Source organism: Micropterus dolomieu, linkage group LG08 (genome assembly GCF_021292245.1).
Source record: "Micropterus dolomieu isolate WLL.071019.BEF.003 ecotype Adirondacks linkage group LG08, ASM2129224v1, whole genome shotgun sequence".
NCBI lineage: Eukaryota > Metazoa > Chordata > Actinopteri > Centrarchiformes > Centrarchidae > Micropterus > Micropterus dolomieu.
The window spans coordinates 5,520,284-5,543,801 of record NC_060157.1 but is presented as its reverse complement, the minus strand read 5'-3'; the positions used below and the strand labels follow the sequence as shown (position 1 = coordinate 5,543,801).

At 40.3% G+C, this 23,518-nt stretch overlaps 1 protein-coding gene across 1 annotated transcript in view; it reads left to right on the top strand.

The window, feature by feature from the left end:
* spryd3 (SPRY domain containing 3) overlaps positions 1-23,518 on the top strand; it is a gene marked incomplete at its 3' end in the record, with an annotated part of 53,010 nt that overhangs the window by 14,593 nt on the left and 14,899 nt on the right. The window contains 1 exon segment of the mRNA XM_046057588.1: positions 20,622-20,771. Within this exon segment, the coding sequence (XP_045913544.1) occupies positions 20,622-20,771 (150 nt within the window).

Below are 23,518 nucleotides of genomic sequence, written 5' to 3'. Positions count from 1 at the left end.
GCTGCGTTGACCTTGGACCTCAGAAAACACAGTGGACCAACACCAGCAGATGACAGGGCACCCCAAACCATCACTGACTGTGGAAACTTTACACTGGACTTCAAGCAACGTGGATTCTGTGCCTCTCCTCTCTTCCTCCAGACTCTGGGACCTTGATTTCCAAAGGAAATGCAAAATTTACTTTCAAACATAACTTTGGACCACTCAGCAGCAGTCCAGTCCTTTTTGTCTTTAGCCCAGGCGACACGCTTCTGACGCGGTGTCTTGTTCAAGACTGGCTTGACACAAGGAATGCGACAGCTGAAACCCATGTCTTGCATACGTCTGTGCGTGGTGGTTCTTGAAGCACTGACTCCAGCTGCAGTCCACTCTTTGTGAATCTACCCCACATTTTTGAATGGGTTTTGTTTCACAATCCTCTCCAGGGTGCGGTTATCCCTATTGCTTATACACTTTTTCTACCACATCTTTTCCTTCCCTTCGCCTCTCTATTAATGTGCTTGGACACAGGGCTCTGTGAACAGCCAGCCTCTTTAGCAATGACCTTTTGTGTCTTGCCCTCCTTGTGCAAGGTGTCAATGGTCGTCTTTTGGACAGCTGTCAAGTCAGCAGTCTTCCCCATGTTAGTGTAGCCTACAGAACTAGACTGAGAGACCATTTAAAGGCCTTTGCAGGTGTTTTGAGTTAATTAGCTGATTAGAGTGTGGCACCAGGTGTCTTCAATATTGAACCTTTTCACAATATTCTAATTTTCTGAGATACTGATTTTGGGGTTTTCATTAGTTGTCAGTTATAATCATCAAAATTAAAAGGAATGAACACTTGAAATAGTATATAATACTTGAAAAGTTTCACTTTTTGAATGGAATTACTGAAATAAATTTTGATGATATTCTAATTATATGACCAGCACCTGTAATGACATTGCCATCAGCTTCAGCTGCACATTGTGTTTACTGTGAATTAGCAAATGTTAGCATGATAAAACACTAAACTGAACATGGTAAACTATATACTCGCCTTACATTAGCACGATAGCATTTAGCTCAAAGCATTGATGTGCCTGAGTACAGAATCACAAAGCCGTTGGTGTGGTGGTAGATTCTTCGTCTCTCTTTAATACTGACTGATATTTGGCCTCGTCCCCGCGACCCGACCCCGGATAAGCGGATGAAGATGGATGGATGGATGGATGGATTTGGCCTTGTTGGTGGTAGGGGAGATTTGGAGTTCAGATTCAGGGCTGTTTTCTCAGACACAGACTAAACTATGATTCAAGTAGTTAGTGTTAGCCACTCAAATGGAATTCATTGTTGACTGCAACTGTGTCATCAGTGGTATCACAATGCTGTATTCCCACCACTTTGTCCTGTGTTAAGGTGTGCGCTCTCATTGCCCCCCACCCCCCCCACCCCCAACTTCAAAAGTAACCACAAGTCTACGGGCAGGTCTGTCATTGACATGGGGAGAGATGGAGGCCAGGCTGTGTGGGCCCCGTATGTGGTTGTGTGATAAATATGTCTTTCTGCAGTGGTACAAAATCATCTGCCACACACACATATACAGTAGAGAGCACAGACTGTATAAAAGAAGTGGCTGCCTCTGTGATGTCAACCATTGGTTTGTTGAAGCCCTGAGTTTGGCATCATGGCTTTTTGGTACCATATTTGAAACAGGCTTTTTGGTACCATATTTGAAACAGACTTAAGACAAAATGTACTGACTGAAAAATGTACAGCCAACTCCTTGGAGTGTCTTTAATACAACCAAACACTGAACAAGACATTTTTAGGCAACCAAAATGTTAGTTAACTTTCATGAACTCAAAACACCCTGTGAAAGAGTCAAATTTTTTAGACTAAAACACAGACGGCACACAAAAACAGTTTACGACTCGTTAAATGTACACAGCGTGAGAGTTTCCTCTGTCCTGATTGACAGGTCACTGTGTTAGCAACTGTTTTATTGTCTATTTTCCTCTAAATGTGACCATAATTTAGTAAATGAAATGCTGTATTGAAGAATAATTGAAAACTACCAATTGAGACTAGGGATACAACGATTACAGATTTTGTTGGTACGATTATAGTCAGAGGAATAATCACGGTTTCACGAATATTATGCATTACTTAATTTCACAACACTAGTAATAAATTAAATTGATTTTTTAAATATTTAATTACATTAATAATTATATTTCTATAATATGTAAGTATTATTAATATAAGAGGAATATTAACTTCATATATCCCCCCATGGGAAATTGTTATTAAGGAACTGTTATTGTCATCAACTCAATCCATACGTAAAAGTTTTAGTGAAAATGATCTCTCATGTAGTGTTATTAATAACTGAAATGCAGTTAATTGGTAGCCTATAGTCCTGGAAGTCTATAAGCTCCTGATGTTATGTTAGTGTTTCACACCTAGCAACTTTTTCTCAACACAGACAGGAGGAGGCAACAGGATGTAACGTTAAATGTTCAGTGACTGAAGATCTTGGGAGGACTACGCTCTTCCATATAGGCCCTTTCAGAAAAGAAGTGCAAAAGTCTAAATACATGGCGTGTGTGCGAGCTCACCGTGCAGTGCACGTTGTTGGACGCAGCAACAAACCTCTGTGGCGTGGCGCAAGCCATTGAAAATAATGGGCCTCATAGTGCAGTGGTGCTGTTGTTGCGGTGTGTCTGAAAGGTTACATGTTGCTTTGTTTGTCTAGTTGCACTGAAATCTTCAGTAACGCCCTGGGGTTTCATTTATAGTACTGTGCGTAGAAACTTCACTAAAAGTGTACGTACGCCCAAAAGCCAAAAATGGCGTACGCCAAAAAATATTCAGACTTATAAAACCGTGCGTACCCTTTATAAATCACAATCAACTTGAAATGTGGCACACGTGAGGGAGCTCCATGTCCGACCCTTCAAACACCTCTTTAATATTAATACATAATAATAATAATAATAATCTTTATTTGTGTAGCACCTTTCATACAAAAAGTGCAGCTCAAAGTGCTTTACATCACCAGCACTAGACAAAAAGAAGTACATAAATAAATAAATGAATAAAATATACAATACAGCTGCATGTACATAATCCACAAGCGCAAAAACACAGGTATTACAACTGGGAAAGGGTAACAGCCAGGGTTATAATATGAAATAAATACAATATGTGTAATCAGTTAAAAGCAAAAGCATAAAAGTAGGCCTTGAGCTGGTTCTTAAAACTATCAAGAGAGGTTGCTTCTCTTATTTGTAATGGGAGTTTGTTCCAAGCCATTGGTGCATAATAACAGAAAATTGCTTCATATAATAATATAATTAGGTAAAAGGTCAGATACATAAGAAGGTGGTAAACCATAAAGTGCTTTAGAAACAAGTAAAAGAATCAAAAATCAATTCTAAATGCTACAGGAAGCCAGTGGAGAGAAGCTAAAACTGGAGTGACGTGTTCTCTCATTCCGGTTTTACTCTAGCTGCCGCATTTTGAATTAGTTGTAGCCTATTAATATATTTTTTGGGTATACCAGTAAATAGCGCATTACAATAGTCCGATCATGAAAAAACAACTTTTACGTACAGACTGCTTGAAAAAAAGGAGGCAAAATCTGGCGGAAAAGCTACAAAACGAAATTTAACTCAATGTGACACTGATTTTCCTTTCGGTGAAGCTGAAGCATGTTGTTTGGTGAGTAAAAAACACACTTTTACGCAACGCTTGTGCACTGGAGAAAAGGGGGCACCAGAGCTCCACCCCTTTATAACCGATCTGCAGGAAGGGGAATCCCTCTTGATTAGTGACGCCGCTGGCTGGAGGGGGTCACACGCAAGATGGGATGACCCAGGTACTAATTTGGATTCACCCATTTGAAAAGAGATTAAACCAAATGCTTTCCACTTGTGTTTAAACATTTATTTAGGCTATACAAACAGTCCACTCACTTAACAAGGCTGCCGATGAGGTAAAAGAAATATGACTTGTTGTAAATGACAGAAGCGGCACACTGAAAGATTTGTGTCTGGCTTGATAAGGCAACGAACATGTGATAACAGTTGGCTTTATGAAACTATGCACTTGTATCTGCTCGACTGTCGCATTGAAAACGGCATCAATTTAAATGTAATTAGTCCGTTGTTCACCTTATTTAGTAGAATAAATTGCACTGCATGCAAGTAGCCTGTTAATTAATATGATTCCCAATTAAACTGTACAACATATTTGAGGCGTAAACAAGCAGAAACAGATACTTTTTGTGTTTATTATCCTAAACCTGGTTCTTTTTGTGCTGCAATGATCTTAAATTATGTTGGGTTTTTTTTGGTCAGTCTGTGTTGGTCAGTGTGTGTACACACAATTCTCCCACACTGCCGACTCAGCCGTTTGTTTGGTGGAAATAAAGCTTCACAGTTTGGTCCCTCTGCCAGAGTTTAGCCAGTGTACAGTAGTAGCCTCCATGCCTCTGATATGCACGAAACTTTTAAGCTGGTGTCGGTGTAGCGGAGCCTTTACAATTAATTAACCGTGACGTTTTAAAGCATGGTTAATAGTGAAATCCGGTAATTGCCGCATCATTTAGGAAAGTGTTTACTTATTTAATAAATCAAGTGAGAAATTGGGTCATTTTGTCAGACTTCTATGCAATCCAATGCAATGGGACAACCAGTGGAGTTACCCCCTGCTGGCCGTTATATTTTATATTATATTGCAGGTTTTGGCTTCACTTTTCAGACCGCGAGGTTGCCCCTTGGTCATCCTCTGCCATCATCTTTTTTGAAAACAGACAGAGGTCACAAAAGCTGAGAGCTGTGGATGATTGAAGCAGCAGTCTTGCTCCCTTTCTGTCTTTCTGTCTCTCCCTTCTGTTTTTCTGGACCACGGATTGGCAATGACATGAAGTGTGTTGGTGGAGCCAAGGGCCTGGCGGTCCACCAGGTTGTAAAAATTCAATAAGTAGAGTAACGGGACTCCCAGGAATCTTTTACTCTTTCTCATGTGGTTGGAGGTTTTTACACAGCTCAGCAGTGATTTCTCTTTCTTTAGTTTCATTTCTCTCTTTCTTTTTAGTTTTCTCTCCTACCATTAGCCTTTAGATCGATGGATGATATGGTCATCGCTGTGAGGGCTTAAGCGGGTGATAAAACTCCAGCTGATAAGGATGTCAAGTTCTGACAAGTACAAGGATTTAGTATAAACACTGAAGACACAGGGAAGGGTGTGGGACAAGGTGGCAACAGTAGCTGCTTCCTGCAATAACAGAACGTTTCGTTTATAGAGCAACAAGAGAAAAGGAAAGTGTGGCAGAGGAAATGAAAAGATGGGAGGAGAAGTAAAAGGAAAGAAGAGTTTTGTTTTGAAGCCTTGAAATCTTTGCGTAGCAGGATTAGTATGAGGTAAGGTAATACTTTTAGGGCAGAACATTATGTCAGCCAGAAGGTGGTCTCACTTAATCTTTTTGATGGTTTTAATTCATTTCATTGTGTGGTTTTTAACCAGATCTGTAACTGTCTCAGTTTGCCTAAACTGTTCCAAAGTGTCTACTCTTTGAACACAGAACTCCTCTCTTCTCCTTTATCCTTGTCTCCTCTATGCTTGTTTCTTCTCCTCTCTTCCATTTATCTCTCATCTTCTCCCATCTCCTTTCTACTTCTCCCCTCCACTTGTTTCTTCTCTCTCCTTGTCTCCTCCGTCCCTGACTCCTCATTTCCGCTCTCCCCTTGTGTCCTCTCTGCTCTCCTCTCCTCTACCCATGTCTCCTCTCCTCTAGCCTTGACTCCTCTTCTCTCCTTTCCTCCCTGCTCTTTTCTATCCTTGTTTCTTCTCTTCTCGTCTCCTCTCGCCTTGAGTCCTCTCCCCTACTCATGTCTCCTCTCCCCTCCCATCTCCTGCTCTCCTCTTCTGTTTTTACCTCTTCTCTTCTTGTTTCTTCTCTTCTCCTCTCTCCTTTACTTCTTTCTTCCACTTACATCTCCTCTTCTCCTCTCCTTCTCATCAATCTCTTTCCTCCCCCTTAATTATTTCCTCTCGCCTCCCCATGTCTCCTCTGCTCTATCCTTGACTCCTCTCCTCTCCTCTCCTCTCCTCTCCTCAACCCTTGACCTCTCTCTTTTATCCTCATATCTTCTTCTCTCCCCTTTTTCTCTCTTTTCTGTCCTTGTTTTCTCTCCTTTCCTACATCCTTATTTATTCTCCTCTCGTCTGCTCTCCCAACCCAACTCGTATCTCCTCTCCTCGATCGTTGACTTTTCTCCTCTATTCTTGTTTCTTCTTTTCTCCCCTTTTTCCCCTCTACTATGTCCTTATTTCCTCTCCTTTCCTACCTCCTTATTTATTCTTCTATCCCCCCTTTTCCTCTCCTTTGTTCTCGTTGTTTCTTCTCCTCTCCCCATGTCTCTCTTACTCTCCTCGCTTCTTGACTTCTCTCCTCTATCCTTGTTTCTTGTCCTCTCCCCGTATTTCCTCTCCTTGGTCCTTGACTTCTCTTCTCTATCCTTATTTCTTCTCCTCTCCCCTTTTTTTTTCCCTCTCCTTCCTTCCATCCTTGCTTCTTCTCGTCTCTTCTCTTCTTGTTTCTCCTATGAATTTCCGTAACATTTCAGTTGTCAAGCCCCATAGATGTGAGGTATATTTTAAGGGGCATGGAAATATTTCCCCTCGTTTCTCACACAAGCAGCTATGCAACAGATATTTCCAGCCTTGGTGGTTTCCGATGACTTACGAATCTATCGTTTCAGTTGCCATAGATGAATTAAACCTCTCTGGCTCCTCTGCGGTTTGTTTTGCCGAACAGCACCTCACGAACATTTGGTCCAAACAGCAAAATAGTTTTCATAAGGTGATATTTGTAAGTATGGATAATAACTGTTCCGGATGATAGCTGTCCTTACTGATTGTTAAGAGGGGGAGGTGCAGGAACGATGGAAAGATTTCTGCAAGATAAATTACTTTTCTGACTGGTATGCTTTTGATGAGGCAGTACTTAAAAGTGCAAAGCCACAGAATGCACAGAGTACAATGGTGATGGTAGTGACTTGTCTGCAGCTAAGACTTTGCCTTTGTGAACTGCTTACATTACAGACAGGGGCGGCACTCCTGTTTAGGCGGGTATCTATCTATCACACCCCCACCCCCTCCGTCTGCTCCATTTTAACTACTCGGGTGTTTGTTTTATAACTCTCTCGTTCTATTTCTTGTCATCAAATATTGCATCATTCATCTTTGTTGTCCTTGAGACAGCTCTGATAAAACATTGAAGATTCCTTTTCAGGGAGGTTACTGTTTTCCCTCGGGCCTCCTTCATTTTATTTTGATCATACTTTGTTCCTTTCAACTTTTTAATCTCTCATCTGAAGGCCATGTATTCGGGGTTATGAATACTCTGCCCTCATGGTTCTACTTGACTGGAAAACTGAAGTCAATGGAGTGAATTTATTTATTTAATGGCCGTGGCCTTGTTGGCTCCCTTTTTCCTATAAAGACTTAAACTGACAGTTTGATATGTGATGAAAAAAGGTTTGTCATTATGCAAAATGTAAACGTTAAACGTGTGATGCCTCCAAAAGCAGCAGATATCCTCAACTTATAAACTCCCCTGAAGAGAAACACCAATTAAATTTAAGGTTTATCTCTGCAGAGTGATGACATTTCACTGTAATTTAGCCTTTATTTGGTAAACAGTATCTTTATCTACAGCCTCTGTTTGGTAACTAAATACCTTTTTATTTAACAATGAATTGATTGTAATTAAGAGAGCAGAGTGAGAATGTACAGCTAATACAGGGGAACCAATAATATGAAACATTAAATGTATACTTTTTGTTTTTAAAAATAGTTTTTATTATATTTTCAGATTTGTGCTGCATGTGCAGCTGTCATTTTGATATACACAAACTAGCAGCACTGCATACAATCTGACACCCTCAAACTCCTGTCTCGTTCCCAATTCTTCTTTTATGCTATATAGACATTACAAAGTTTCAACCACAAATGGTCTCATGCAAGTAAACTTTACCTCTTCCTTACAATAATAACCTGGTACTACTGCTTCTCCGATAGATGGAGAGCCTTGTTTTAGTCAATCTGAGAACAGAAAGTAGTCAAGTATGCGTAAGTGGCAGCACGCTGTCGGTTGTTTTTTGTGTGTGATGCAGTGAGCAGTGCACTTTTTGAAATTTGGTGGGATTAAAATAATCAATCATCCCAACCAACAGTTGTGTTAAGGGCTGGAATGAGTCGCGACCAGTCACATCACCTTTGAAAAGCAGTACTTAAGTGATCAATGAAATGTTCTACCTTCTGAGCCACAGCCGCCCCATTATAAAATATAAAATCAATTAGTGATGTGGTGGCTGCATGAGTGAACAAATGTCACACTTATTGGTGAGGGAAGAGAGTTTGACAAGACTAAGCGTTTTATAGTTGATCTCCGCCTACGTTAAAATGACTGAAAACGCACATCTATTGGCCGTTCAGGTACACTGGGCATGTGCGCGCCAGTGTAGACATAAAGCAGATGGTCTATTCCGTAGTTACAGAAGATTTAGCGAAAGAACAAATGACAGACGAAGAATCAGAGCAGTTTTTTTGCATGCGCCAGTAACGAGCTGGGACTGTTACTGAATGTAACATGGCACTGTGGCGGCGGAAAACAGACTGGAAGTCATTGCAAAGTAAACGCCGACATGCACAGTAGTGTTATTGCACCATACAGAATATTAATAAAAATACCTAGTCAAAAACGCAGTCAGTAGCATCGTGTTTCTGCGTCATCGTTTCTAAAGTCCTGCCCGTCTTCACTAAAACGCCCTCCGGAGTTTTGAAACGCAAAACGGGGTCGGCAGCGTTTCCAAACTTCTGCGTTTTAGGTCTTCGTTTTCGCCGTTGTAGTCTGGACGGGGGGTGCAAACATAGCAAAAGGTCTTTTAATTTGAAAACGCAGTTGTGTGGATGGGGCCTAAAGATGCTAGTGTCTTCCATTGTGGCCATTTGAACATCCACACTTTTTGGATTTCAGATTTGGTCAGATAACACGCATTATGAACAAGTTCTGTGCCCTCTGTTTACCCTCCACTCCTTAAAACATGTTACAAAGTGCTTTACAGCAACAAAACCGAAAAGAAATTAGAGCTTTAAACATTGCACCACAGTACAGCTGTACCCAAAGGCTGGGTGTGGTCACAAGTACAACAGACCTGACCTGACCATGCCCAAAAGGTTCAGACAGACAGACTTTTACCCTACAACCAACAGAGGTCAGTGCAGCAGCGCTTTTTACTTTGTTTAGTTAGTCATTTATTATTTTAATAGAGGAAAGAAAATAATTTTGATCGCTTGACATTAAAAAAACTAAAAACAGCAGTTTGGATCCTGAGCTCTCTTGACAACTTAAGCCAGTAACACTATTCAGAAAGATTTGATTGATCTGTCGGATTTAGTTTTCAAGCGCTTTGTTTAACACCAATAAATGTAACCTGACTTCTAGATTTCTATAAGATTACTTAATTGCACATACTGTACATTGAGAGATTTATTTTCTCTACCTTTTGTCACGACTGTCAGCTGAAGGTGTTCAGGCAAACACACCGTGTTTGATAACAATCCACATGAATGATGTTGGGGTTTTTTTGCTTGCCACTATGCCCCTGCTCTGTTTTTCTTGAGAGGAGACATTTGGCTGGCTTTCCACTGCGTACGTGCGGCTCAGTGCGAACACGAGCCTCCAATCCTCTGCCTCCTGTTGTCACAGCAGTCGCTGTGCCCACCAACTTAATCCCCTCAGCTGCGGATGAGCGGGCCGACAAGTAAGTGGACAGCACCTGAGTCTGCAGCTATCAGTTTTCCAAAGTGTGCCGGCAATCCCTCACAGCCCATATCTCATGTTCACTCCTTACCCCTCTCTCTCCACCACTCCCCTCTACATGGAGATAAAAAACTATTCATGTATGTATCTTGCCCTCTGAAACATTTCTTTCTGCGGTGGAGGTGCCCAAAAGTTGTTGGTTTTTTAAAAGATGGCTACATATTGCAGTATCCCCTTCAGAGCATCTCCTGTTTGAACCACATAAATCATTGTCTAGTAATACTCATAATTATTCCGTTCCTCGTTGTACCTTTTCCGGTTGCCAGAGCCAGCTGTAGTACCAACGCCCCTCTAAGGTTGCCTGCTTCCTTCCTTCCTTCCTCTGGGAACAATAGCCATGAATCCCAACATGACACTGCTCTTCGATGAAAGTTCACAACTTTCCCATAAAGTTGTTGCAACCTCCCAAGCCCAGCAGTGGCACCATCACGGTTGCCTCCAGGTTTCCGAACTGAGCAACGTGGGAAATGTGGAAACTATGAATAGCTTCGTCCGAGGAAAGTCAGTGGACTGGGTGGAGGCGGGCTGGTGGTGGCAGAGTGGACCTGCATCACACATGGTGACTAAATTAAAGCTGGGTAGTCGACTTAAGGGGTTAACAGGAGTCCCGCTGTGATTTATAGTTTTAGGATTTCATCTGCTTTGATTATATTACCCACAGTAACTTTGTGAGTGAAGATGGGCTACACTCATACCACTACATACATACATTTCACCATGTCTCATCACTGAATAGGAGATTACTGCTGTACAACCGCTGTGGTTACTTTCATGCATTCATACAGAATGGCGATCACGGTGGACAGGTGGTCTAATGGTTTTGCTAGATGTGTATTTCAGAAAATGAGAAGACTACTGAGGGTCTTTTCTTCAACTTGATTAATTGTCCACGCTTAACTCTCTCTCCACTAGCATAAAAAAGTCTTTGCTTTATCTACATCTGTATCGTAACTGTTGGTTAGTTGACACCAGAGCATGAGTGCTCTCCAACTCAATGTATGTGTTTTTCTCTTCATTTCTCTTTAACTGGCTTAGTTTCCCAGATTCCCTTCAGTTTCACAAACTCTCCTGTTGAGGTTCTCTGATATTCTTACTGGGACATAGAGCACTGTAAGATGAACGATTTGTGTGCAAGTGCCTTTCCAAACCCACAGTATCATGCAGCTCATTTGTTTCCAGCTTTGTTACATACATCTGATGGCGTGCTGTGTTTCCCCGGGGTTTTGAAGAGATTAGCTGTGTGTGTCTTCAGGGGGAGAACTAAGCTTTTGCTGTAAGCAGTTTTGCTGTTAATATTCCAGAAATATTATATCTAGGTCACTCATGGCCATAAAGGGAGATTTTAGAGAAGAAAAATACATTTAATTAAAGTATTTCTTTGTTCTTCAGCCTGCTACTTATTTGTATCTTTAAAAATAGTTGTTATAGTTTGTAATATTGTGTCAGGGTGAGATTGTTATGTAACATCTGCTTTTACATTTACTTTCAGCAGTGGCTCTGTGTTTAACTGTTGCCTCACAGCAACAAGATCCTTGGTTTGAACCTGGTGGCTGACTGAGACCTTTCTGTGAGGAGTTTGCATGTCCTTTTTGTCTGAATGCGTTGAGGGAAACAAATCAACACACTTATCTGAGTTGGGGCTGAACGATTAATCGTTTTCAAATCGAAATTGCGATTTGAAAGAATGCGATTAGCTAATTCGTGAAGACGGCGATTAAAATGTAGGTTAATTATACAGTGCATCTGACTCGTTTTAAACAGTCATGCAGTCTCAAATTCATTCTGTTGTCATCCTTGTCCATCCAACGCCATGCGCCTCCTGCTACGGTCCTACTCATTTTACAACAACAAACAAAACTAGAGGATATGTGGGATAATGGCGCCAGCCGAACAGACAGGCAGCGGCTGTGCTGTCCGGCGACAACCGACACTGATGTGTTTCAGCAGCGGAGCATTTAGCCTACACATTGTTAAGTTGTCATTTTGTCTGCTTCAACTACGGATAACAGCTCTCTGTGAGCCCATTCTGTTCCGCTCTCTGCAGGCTAACGTTACATATCCGCATGAAGCATTTTAGAATAAGAGCGTTTGCCTGTCGGATTTTGCCGACTTGTTCAGATTTTGCTTATTTGTTCAGTTCTCCTTGATTTTTATGCTTCTACTATGGTTAGGTAGGCTATGTAGTTAAATTGTATTTGTCCAGTGGTTTTACATCACACATAGCACAGCTTTGTGTCCAGATTTCTATGTTTTACAAAAATTTGGAATATCATGGTAATGATTTCACTCACTGCCATATTTAAGCCTTTAATTAATTTTTTCTGAAGGGTCCCATATGCTCCAAAACTGACATGGAAGGCAGACACCCACGTTATTCCTTTTTTTTACTCCCTTTGGTGTCTGCATAGGCAGCCGTGTTCACACATGCATGGAAATCCATTTTGGTCGTATGCATCGAACCTCGATGAATAAATGTACATTATGGGGACCCTCAAGGCTATGTTGACAGGGAAATAATAATTAGAGTCAACCTGAATAACATGCACAACTCCAGGTGCAAAATGAGTCAAACACTGTGAAGGAATTTTCCTAAGGGGTTCTAATGTGGCTAGATGGTAGTAAGGGACCATCAAACACATGTCGCGCACTTGAAAGCCTAAGAACAGAACGACCTCGGCCTCTCTCAGGCAATAGTTAATTCTGCTGTTTCCTCCTTAAGTGCATGACAACAGCTGAGTAGATGGGACGATCTGTAGCCTAGACAACCAAGGACAGATCATAAGTTTCTCTGTCCCAGTCTTAGAAGAAGAGACAGACTGGCACCACTTTAAAATGTATTACGTGTGACCTGCTAATTACAACGTGACTAAGCATGGTGTCTCGTTTTGAACCAATATCCAATAGAATAGTCACACATGTATAGATGGGTGAAGAAAATCCTTGTTTGGACACGTAGTGAATCTCAGGTCTAGTAAGGATAAATATCCCCTGTCAGGAGAATTTTGTTTTGGCACAACACTGTGTTATCACTTTGTATACTGCTGTTGCCATTCTCCCCAGCCGAGCTTCAATAAATACATGCTGCTTAAGACATCCTGAGTTTCCTAAAACCTTCCTCATCATTGGAGTCAACTAGCTCACAAGAATTTCCATCATAGACTTAGCAAGGTACATGATTTTGAACCTCTTAATTTAAGTTTTTGTTTTTCTATTAACTCTTAACATTCCTGTAAAATTCATGCAAAACGCCCTTTGGATTCAAGGCACATCCAAAGTAAATTGAATGTAGTTCTTTTTGGAGTATATGCCTGGTTTTGGGCTTCTCTGAAAGATATCGATTATTTTTCAAGTCGATTAATCTAACGATTATTATTTCAATTAGTCGATTAATCTAATGACTAATTTTGTTTATTCTAAAGAAAGAAAAGTTGCCTATTACTCGATTAACATACCAATTTATCTAAAATAAATATCAAAAACATGTCTAATCAATAAATCTATATTTTATTCAATCATCCTGATGAAGCACATTAGAATACTGACAATAACAGCAAATCTTAAAATTAATCAAATTTCCACCTTGCTGATGTGTTGTTATAATAACAATAACAGGCGGTCAAAGGCGCTGTCTTGTACTTGGAGCTTGTCCGGGATAATCCCACACCAGATGCAGCGACGCGTCGACGTATTTACGTAATCGATTACGTCGATGAATCGCCCCAGCCCTAGTTTAAAGGTTTAAACACACTAAAACTAATATATTTTTAGTTTCCGCTTGAAAATGCTTGCTAACAAATGCATGCAGACAACTATAGCTGGGACTTATTAGCTGGAACTAAGGACCACAGGATAAAGCCTTACCTAGTCCTAGTTTAAATTTCATACCAATACCATGAAAAATGACTATTTTACACAGGTGGATGTCTTAGCGTATTTTTTCTAAAACAGCACCGCCCCTTGGCGGCAGGCTGCTGCTGCTGCTGCATTGCTCCGTATCAGCTGTTAGCTCGGCAATTAGCTCAGCCTATACACGAAATAATAGGGGCCGGCCCTTCCTTACAGCGCGGGCTCTCGTTGGCTATTGAAGGTGATATGTGAGCTCTTATTGGGTCGGATTAGCTGTCAGTCGAAAGGTTAGAGTTCAGCGGCTAATTTGAATACAAGCTATCGTAGTTGTTTACATTCAAACCGGCGTTACTACGGTTATAATTACAAAAGAATATGAAATTATGCGGCAGCAGTCCCTGGGGATTTACTGATGGAATGTGTTTTGGAATAAATGTTTTTATTGGATTGGATCGTCTGGACCTTTGACAATGTAACAAGACCATTTTTGTTGGAATGTTAAGAGTTTAATAGGATCCAATTGTGACTATCGTACATGTGTACAAAGACGCACATGCATAATATCTGCCAGGGGTCTTCCATGGATCCACAGGTGGCTTAACGAGCCAAGATATGCTAGTACACATGAATGTGAAATGCATTTAAAGGAGACCTATTATACTTTTCCATATGTTATGACTTATGCACAATGTTGGATGTTCATGTTAAACATGGCCAAAGCTTCAAATAATGAGGTTAAAGTATTTAAAAGAAATCCCTGTGAGCAAAAACCTCAGATTTCCTCTTCTTCTGGACGCTCTGTTGGCTCCTTCTGCTATCTGCTCCGTTCTACAACACATGGAGCTAGACGGAGCTGGTATTCCATATATATGGTCAGTTGCACAGCTACGCTCAGTCTGTCTGTACTGCTCAGCAACAACAACAGCCCTGTAACATGTTTCAGGTCTTGGCCAATTAGAAGACAGCTGGCTTTGAGAGGGGGGGGGCGTTAAAGAGACAGGAGCATCTACAGCTTGTTTCAGACAGAGGCTGAAATGAAGGCCTACACGAAGAGCCAGTACAAGATAGAAAGAATTATTCGTTTTGATTCATGCAAAGCTCCATACAGGAGTCACAGAACTACAATATAGGACTGGAAAAGCAGTATACAATAGGTCTCCTTTAATATGAGTTCAAGGATACACACAATGCGTGTTGGTGAGTAACACTGAAAGTAAACATTACTTTTGTTTCTTTACAAGAAAAACCCAACAGGTTTTTTTTCTATTTCAGCATCACTAGCTTACACTTTTTTCTGACTTTGGCAATGTTTCACATATCCCACCACTAAACCCCTCTAAGACCTCTTCTTCACCTGCGCAGCTCACATGTGACTGGAGGGCTGTCCCAGGAACTGACTACATCATAGGAGCCGCTGCCTTAGTAAACCAAATGTAACCAGTGCCTTCATCAGAAATACTTTTTCTAAATCTGGATCTCAAAGACTTTGTTGGCAAACAACACTAGTTTGGCATTTTAAAGTATTAAAAACTGTGAACGTATTATTGTATACTCGCCATCTTATTAAGATTCTTACCCCAGAGTAAATTTTTTTTCTGAAGATGTAACTTTTTTTGTCCAAATAAATCTGCCCTGGTGGCAAAACGTTCTGGCACTGGAGCAGCAAGTTAATTTGGGCACATCTTTGTAGCAGTGGTACTGGTGATAATAAATGGTGTATTAAAAGGTGATGAAAAGCTCCACTTGGCCACATGAGTGATGAGGTGTCAGCGATGGGCAACAGTGCAGGTCTTTGGGTTCTCCTTGGTTCCAGTTGTTACAGTGTTGATTCATGAAATAACCTGTGGCGGTTGCGTAGTGTTTAAGTGTTACGCATAACATAAAGGTAAGTCTCTTGCGGTCTTGCAGAATTTTAAACAGTGTTGCTGCAGGTGGGGATGTTGCCGTAAGACATGCTTCTTGCAAACAGGCCAATATCATCTAGCAGTAAATACTTGTTCACCTTACTCTACCTTTATGTACTGTGTCAGTGCTATGGTAATTACAGGTTGTGTTTTGATTTTTGCATATTGCTTTGGTGCTAAGTGCCTATTTGAACTTCCTAACCCAGTTAAACAAGGTCAATCCCACAGCAAGCAGTTGTGATATCACACATTTTACACGCTTGAACAAGAAAGTTGTTAAAGCAGTGAAATGAGTGAGTGATTTGTTTTGATTGTACTATCTTAACATTACACAAAATGTGTTCCCATAGAGAAATGTACTGCAAATAAGTGTTATCTAACAGCCTGCTGTTTGAGCAATTATGCTGTTTGAAAGAATAGGCAGTTGTGAGTTGTAGTGGTTTTGTTCAGATACTTTATAGCTCAAATAAATGAGCTAATGTTGTGTGTTTTGTGGTAATATAAACAAAGTCATGATATGGGATAGGTAGAATCATTTTAACACCGCGCAGCCATTGTGGATACATTTAGTACAAACATTACCTGTTAGCTGCTACCCCATTAAAAAAAGCAGCAGTGACGGAGTGGCATTAACCAACTGTGGCATTATTGTGGTGATTTTCAGTCCATGAGGATATTCATCTTGGCTGCCTTATGCACAAAAAAGTGACTGATGGACAAGTCAGATTTAGCTACTGGAGGGCATCCAACCCAAGTGTGAGACAAATTAAAAGGGAACAACAGCCTCTGGACAAGGACGAGGCCAGCTCGTATATTTTCCACATTAAAATGGCACATTTGGCCTAGATCAGTCACATTTTAATGTCCGTATTTTAGCTTTTGAGCATATAAATTGTAAGTATTTATTTTGAGAGAACAACAGTGACGAAAGACATGTGCAGGACAAGGAGATGAAAGGAAAGGACACAAAAAAAACCCACTTTTACAAGGACCACAAGTGAACAGACAATGGGAAAACAATTAGAAATACACAAAGAAGTAAAACCCATGAAAAAAACAAAATGTAATGAAAAGGATGAAAATATAAATGCAATAAAAACAAAAAGTAATTAGCTGAGTTATATGGACTCAAGGACTATTGCGTGATATCTAATCCGATCATAGTGTGGTTGACAGGTTGGTGAATCACATTAATAAAGAAGAGGTCTCTTAATTTTCACCTTTCTTTAAGTTCCCCCAGTAGGTGTGACAGGAAACTGGCAGGACCACTCTCTGGGCGTTACATCTGTTTCCCAGGCAGCAGCTCAACAAAACACGGCCTTGCACACCACCATCACCATTTCACCGCTCAGAATTGTAGGAGTGAGTGAGAGAGCAAGAGAGAAAGAAGGAGAGAGATTGTCAGCTATCTCAGTGAGGCATGCTTTGCTCAAGGCTACGTCTCTCTTTTTCTGCCCTCTTGTCTCCCCTCCTCCTTCCATTACTCAGCAGCAAGAAGCAAAAAAAAAAAAGGACAAATAAAAGGTGCGACTGAGTGCTCATCTCACCGAAACTCTTTGCTAGTCTCCCAAAAGAACAGCAGCTGTCCAGGCATGAAAATGCAGCAGGTTGAGGAGACACAACAGTGCACACGAAAGGGCAGTCTTCACCTCCAAGGAAAGCTGGAGGCTAATACTGTTCTCCATGTGAACTATCAATCAGCAGAATACTATAAAGAAAGTGTAAAGGAATACAGCTTTGTCTCCAGCGGTGAACGAGCAGCGCTTTGCAGTAGGACACTAGGGAGAAGTTAGCACTGACTTTAATTATGGTGTATAATCAACAGTTACAGAATGTAGTTCTTTTAATTACAAGCTGTAAGCAATACAAAAAGACATCAAGTTACTTTAGATTCAACTATTGCTGCTCATGTCTACAGGTCTCTTTTGAGAAATTGAGTTAAGTTGAAAGATGTCTGTGAAGGTTCTCAGTCATCCAGGTCATAGTTATCCGAGAGATGAAGGGCGAAACGTCTTTGAGTATCTTCAAACAAGCCCAGTTGCCCTTGATGTTAACCCTCCTTGAATAGTTTAGTTGAAAGTTTTCAGTGAGTGCTCCCTTTTTATTTATTTGCTTTAATTTATTGGTTTATTTAAGAGGGACAGTGCACACTAATAAATGTTGCTGTAAAGGGCCAGAGTTAGCCAAGAGGCTATTTTTCATCTGTAGTACCTTTTCTAAAAACCTTCAGTTTAGCTGCTGTTGGATGACTAGTAAAATGTTTTTCTTAAAGGTACCCTGTGGAGTTTTTGCTGTATGGAGCAATTTGTTTTGGCTGGGTCCCTGTTTTGTTTCTCATGCAGGCACACAAATGATGAATGCTTTGAAATGTTTTTGAAAATCATTTTTACAAATGTTTTATGAGGATTTATTTTAAGTGAATTCAACTTGTGTGTTCGGTGCAGAACAATAAATATAAACATAACGTAAATAAATATTAGGGATGGGGAAGAGGAGGGAACAGAATAACGGATGTCCTGAGGATTGTAAGGAAGGGTATGGGGGGAAATAAAGCTAATCAGAATCTGATCCCTCCTTTACTGAACAATGTGTTGTGTCCACATCAGCCTGCTGGCGTGAAAGCGCTGCTCTCCTTAATAGCAGCTGGGCTCTGTACCGTGTGAGCGTTAGTTGCATATAAGTGAAAATCTGAGATTTATTTGGTTGCTCTAGTTGGAAAAATACACAGATTTGCTAAGCTTCTATTGCAACAAATCTGTTATCTGTCCTCTCTTATTAGCAGAGAGCAGTGTTAATTTGGATAGGGCTTGTTATTGTAATTATATTAAAGGACTGATCGGGTCAAAAAACAACAACTACAAAAACAAACTTTAAAAGATGTTTTGTAAAAAAAAAAAAAAAAAAAAAAGGGGGGGGGGGGGGGGGGGGGGGGGCATGCAGAATGACATGCAACAAAAGTTCATTAATGGTTTTTAAAGATTAAAACCTAGAAAATATGTTCAATAAAATTTTATATATAAAGCAAAAAATTAGCTCATTGTAATGTGTTTGCAATGTATTTATGTTTTGTGCCATTGATGCAGTGTTTCAGTTTTTCACATGGGTTACATAAATCTCTGGTGTTGGGACTATTTTTCCTTAGTGTGGTCATGGCTTGAATGCTGCCTACATTTACCAACCACCTCTTGTTTTTAATCTCTTTAAATTAACAAAAATTGGCACTTAACTGAATCTTGTATAAATTATAGCTACACACGAACTATGTATTGTGTAAGAAACCAGTATAATCTGCCATCAAGCTGAGAGACTGAAATGAAACGTTTTGATTGCCTCAGCTTCATTTCTGAGTTATTTTCAGTTTGATGTATCACTAAGCAACAGGGAATAACAAAAAGGGAAAATGGTAATAACTTAATTGAGACACTTGACTCTTTTTTTTTTTTAATGATGTAGATGTTGAATAACTGTTCCCTCCAGGTGTGTCCTTCAAGCGGCTAGCTAGTGAAACACACAGATGCAAACACAAAGGCTTAATACAGAAGCAATTTTGTCCACCCCCACCTTGTCTGTCATCCTCGCCTTTTAAACTGGGGGCGTTTTTCTTCATTGAGCACATGCTCACACATTCACACACATGCACTCAAAGCATGGAAACATTGCTCAGCCTAAAGGCTTTGTGGTTGCCTAGCTGCCCACCTACTCACCTGTACCCACCCATCTTCACCTGTTAAGATGCTTAATACTAAAATAGACCTAAAAGTAATTGCATTATTATCGGGTGCTGCACATGCAATCTCAAGTGGCTGTTGATACTTTTGGATTTGGAAGTGTCAGTCTGTCATGGTGCCCACTCACTTGGGATACACTTGCAAAATCTAGTTGTGTGGTTAAGTTCCCCGCCTCTGGAACAACACTGGGCCAAAGATCCTGCCCGTGCTTGATCTGCTGTCTTCCATCTTTTGTCTCCATCTCAACTTTCCAACTTACCGTTGTGATATTTGGGCCTCGTTGCCCAACTAACCAAATAAACTAAAACTGAAACTAAGACAGCTCAAAATTTAATAACATCTGATCTGTAAGATCCACATTCCCATTAAAACACCCACATATAAACACTAAGAGCTGAAATCTACGTAAGCATCTTTTTTCAACACCCCTTTTCCATGCTTACCATCGCACGAGGGTGGAGGCCTTGGGGGTGACAGTTGTTAACGATAACACATTTTTCAATAGGGTTATTGGTTGCATTTGAAGCAGTACATTTTACATCCACTCAAAGTTAGGACATTAACAAATAAATCAGACAATGCAAAAGCAAATTATTGATATTCCCAAAGTTATGGTCTTGACTGGTCTTCAAATAAAGTCTTCAATGTCCGAGACCGAGACAAGACCGAGTACAAATGTGGTCGTGTCCGAGACGAGACCAAGACCGGTCTCGAGTACTACAACACTAGCAGTTCTTAATGGCTACCCTCAAAGGCGAAGTAAAAAACCTGCCATCATAGAAAGGGATGAGACACTTTGGACAGTCTCCTCAAAGGCATTCATGGTGTTGCACTTACACAATCCGTAACAGTGGTTGTCTGCAGCCTTGCTAGCAGCTCTGTAAGACTGCACAATGGTGCTTTGAGCTACATGCTAACATGCTGATTATGCTGATAGCAGGTATAATGTTACCATGTTCACCATCTTAGTTAAAAGTGTTAGCATGCTTAAGGCTGATAGGAATGGCATTAGTGTTGCAGGTATTTGGACATAAACCAAAGTATTGGACAAACTGTTGGCACTAGATGAAAAGTTAAGGGTCATGTGTAATACATGAATTTCTGCACCAAATTTTATGCCAATCCATCCAACAGTTGTTTTACTCAGAACTGCAAATGTCAGCTTCATGGTGGCGCTAGACAAAAAGTATTGTATTGTTTAATTAATAGCTTTTTTTATGTTGTTTATTTCTTAACATTTTAACCCCTGCCTTCTTTCTCTCCCCTCTGTGTTCATCTCCTTCCTCAGCTATTGGAGTATGTTGGCAAAGGAAAGAGCATCATGGACGTGGGTTTGGCCCAGGCCCGCCAGCCGCTCACCACCCGCTGCCACTACTATGAATTGGAGATCGTTGATTCAGGGGAAAAGTGCTACATTGCTCTGGGCTTGGCAAGAAGGGTGAGCTTTCTAGGAAAAGAACAAATTTTGACAATTTAACACACACACACACCTACACTTCTGGCCTCTTCCTCAATTTTTCCACATTAATTTATTAGGCAGTACCGTTCAAAGAACTCAAGGGATGTAGGCTGCATTACTAAGCCTCCTATTGGCTGACTCTTATTCTGCTTTCTTATGCTCTCCCCCTCTGGTTCCCATAGTTCAACAAGTCGTTAAGCTAACATGCTAGTGATGGAAAACTAAGACAAAAACCTGAATTGGGAATAAGGTATTTAGCATGTGCAAAATATTCCTCTGGCCCTGTCTTGTGAATGTTGTAAACTTGTCCAAATGAAAGAACAGCAGCACTCTTGTAATTTTAAAGGTAGGATTCCCAACATACATGTAAATCTAAAATGTATGGAGAAAATATGAATGGCTAAATCCATTTTTAGAGGACGAAGACTTGAAATAGACTGGACTAGTAGTTAACAATTATCATCTTAATTTTCTTGCCTGTTATCCAGCAGCTTAGCTGTTCTCTTTGGAACTAATGGCCTACTCTGGGTAGTTCCAAAGAGAGGTAGTTCCACCTCCAAGAGGAAAATACAATTAGATAAATTTTACCTCTCATTTGAGCCTTTATTTCTTTTTCCAAAGTATGCACATGCGGTTCCAATTTCTGTATTAGCACTGCAACTCTGCAAGTGACAATTACTATGGTGAACTCATTTGAAGAATAAAACAGACAAACCTATAGATTTTTGGACATTGAGTGATACCGCTGCACATTAAGAGATGCAGAGAGTGAATAGAACAAGGGAATACACAGCTGCAAGGATGCAAAGTATTAGCAGTAATAGTTTATTATCTTGCAGCTGTTACACTTGAATCTTCCTTACTAATCTTATAAAGGACATTGAAATCTAATAAATGTATGCTTTCTGATAGATGGATTCTCTCACAAAACCTATTTGAATTACATTTTTACCAAATTATTCTTCTGATCCAGGAACTGTTTCTTCGACAGTATGGGTTCATGTTCTTTACACTGTGTAAGTAGCCTGTAGCCTGGAAAGTGTTAATGAATGTGGAATATGCCAAAGCCAAGGTCTGTGGAGAGCTGCCAGCACTATCTCTCCCAGGGTCAAAACGCTGCTCCTTTTAATAACAAAAATAACATATTTCAAGGTCTCAGAGGCAATTTATATAAAACAGGAACAGAGGGATGCACAAACAACAGCGCTTTAGATGCATACACAGAGGGGAGGCTGAGTAGGAGACATACTTGCACAGTAACCAAACCACATTTCTGAATATCAAAAATAATTAAAATCTGAACCTTTTTTGGGGACACTCTCGTTAGGTTTGTTGGCTTCCACCAGACATTGAAACAGTAAAAAACACAACAGTGAATCAAGTAGTAATAGTTATTGGTAATATTATCTTCTTCATAGATGTGTTGCCGGCCAAACCATCCCCCAGGTGAAAACCCGTGTTTCCCTTGTTTCACCCTTAAAGTAGAACTTTCTGTGTAAGGAAAAATGAACTATAATGCTGCAGCTTTTTTGCATATTTTTAAAAAGATTTTCACAGGAGGATAAAACAGTTTTTGGACGTATTTGTGGAAACAGCTTTTAAACTTCAGGCCTCTGATTGTTACCTTTGGTAGAAGTTGACTGACATCTGAGAGATGTCAATTTCTGTGGTGCACTACTGACAGGTCTTACTGTACATGCTACGAACGTCGATAAATTATTTTTCCTTTCTCAACAAACCCACATAACGTTTGTTATGTACTGTTTGCATTTGAAAACATCTGGCCCTTTGTAACATTCAACATTTGGGAGACGCTTTGTGCTGTTGTGTTTGTATTCATGTGTAAAGTGGAAGCTAGGCAGAAAGGACAACTAAGTTGATGCTAGTTAGCCTAGCATGCTAAGGTTAATGTTGATTCCCACTAGATACTAGGGGTCTAGCTAGCATTAGCTGTCTGTCCTTCATGGGTCCAGTTGTGGCAACAGCAAATGAATAGACTGTTGAAACTCACAGCAATGGGTCAACCTTCGTCGTGGGTCAACCTTCGACGTCAGTCCTCCGTACATTGCTCTGTGATTCAAATCATGACACCGAGAATCTAATGTCCTGAGTCACATAGAGAGTGCTCACAGATGGAATAAGCAATGGCTAACGACACCCATGTGGCCATTGAAACTGGTGAAATCGAGAGCTGTTACTTTTTTGTTTTTTTACACGCCAACACAGATATTGCACCAATTTTATTACAGTACCAACAGTGACAGTCAGATTCGTGCCCCCTGGAGAACACTAATGTTGTGTCTGTTGTCTCTGCAGGAAAACTTGGCTTGGTGTTGCTATGAGTACACAATTCACAACAACAACACTGTTACTGATTTCTTAGCAAAAATGTATTTTACATTTATATATTTTTATTTAAAATTTATTTTTTATTTTATCAGTTTGACTTTAAAACCTAAATCACATTGTACTCCGAATCTACATGTATTTAAGTAATTATTTTCTGTGGATTTAGAGAAAAGAAAGCTAGAATATCATCTGATGGAGCTAAAAAAGTACACGTGCACAAACACATGCTCTCAGTTTAACACACACAGACGATGCTCCCTTGGGTGAGGAAGAAGTTGAGTGGTGATAACTCCAGTCCCATTACCTCCTCAGAGTTCTCCTCTCCTTTCTTTTTGCTCCACTACTTTTCTGTCTGCATCTGGGTTTCATTATAAAGA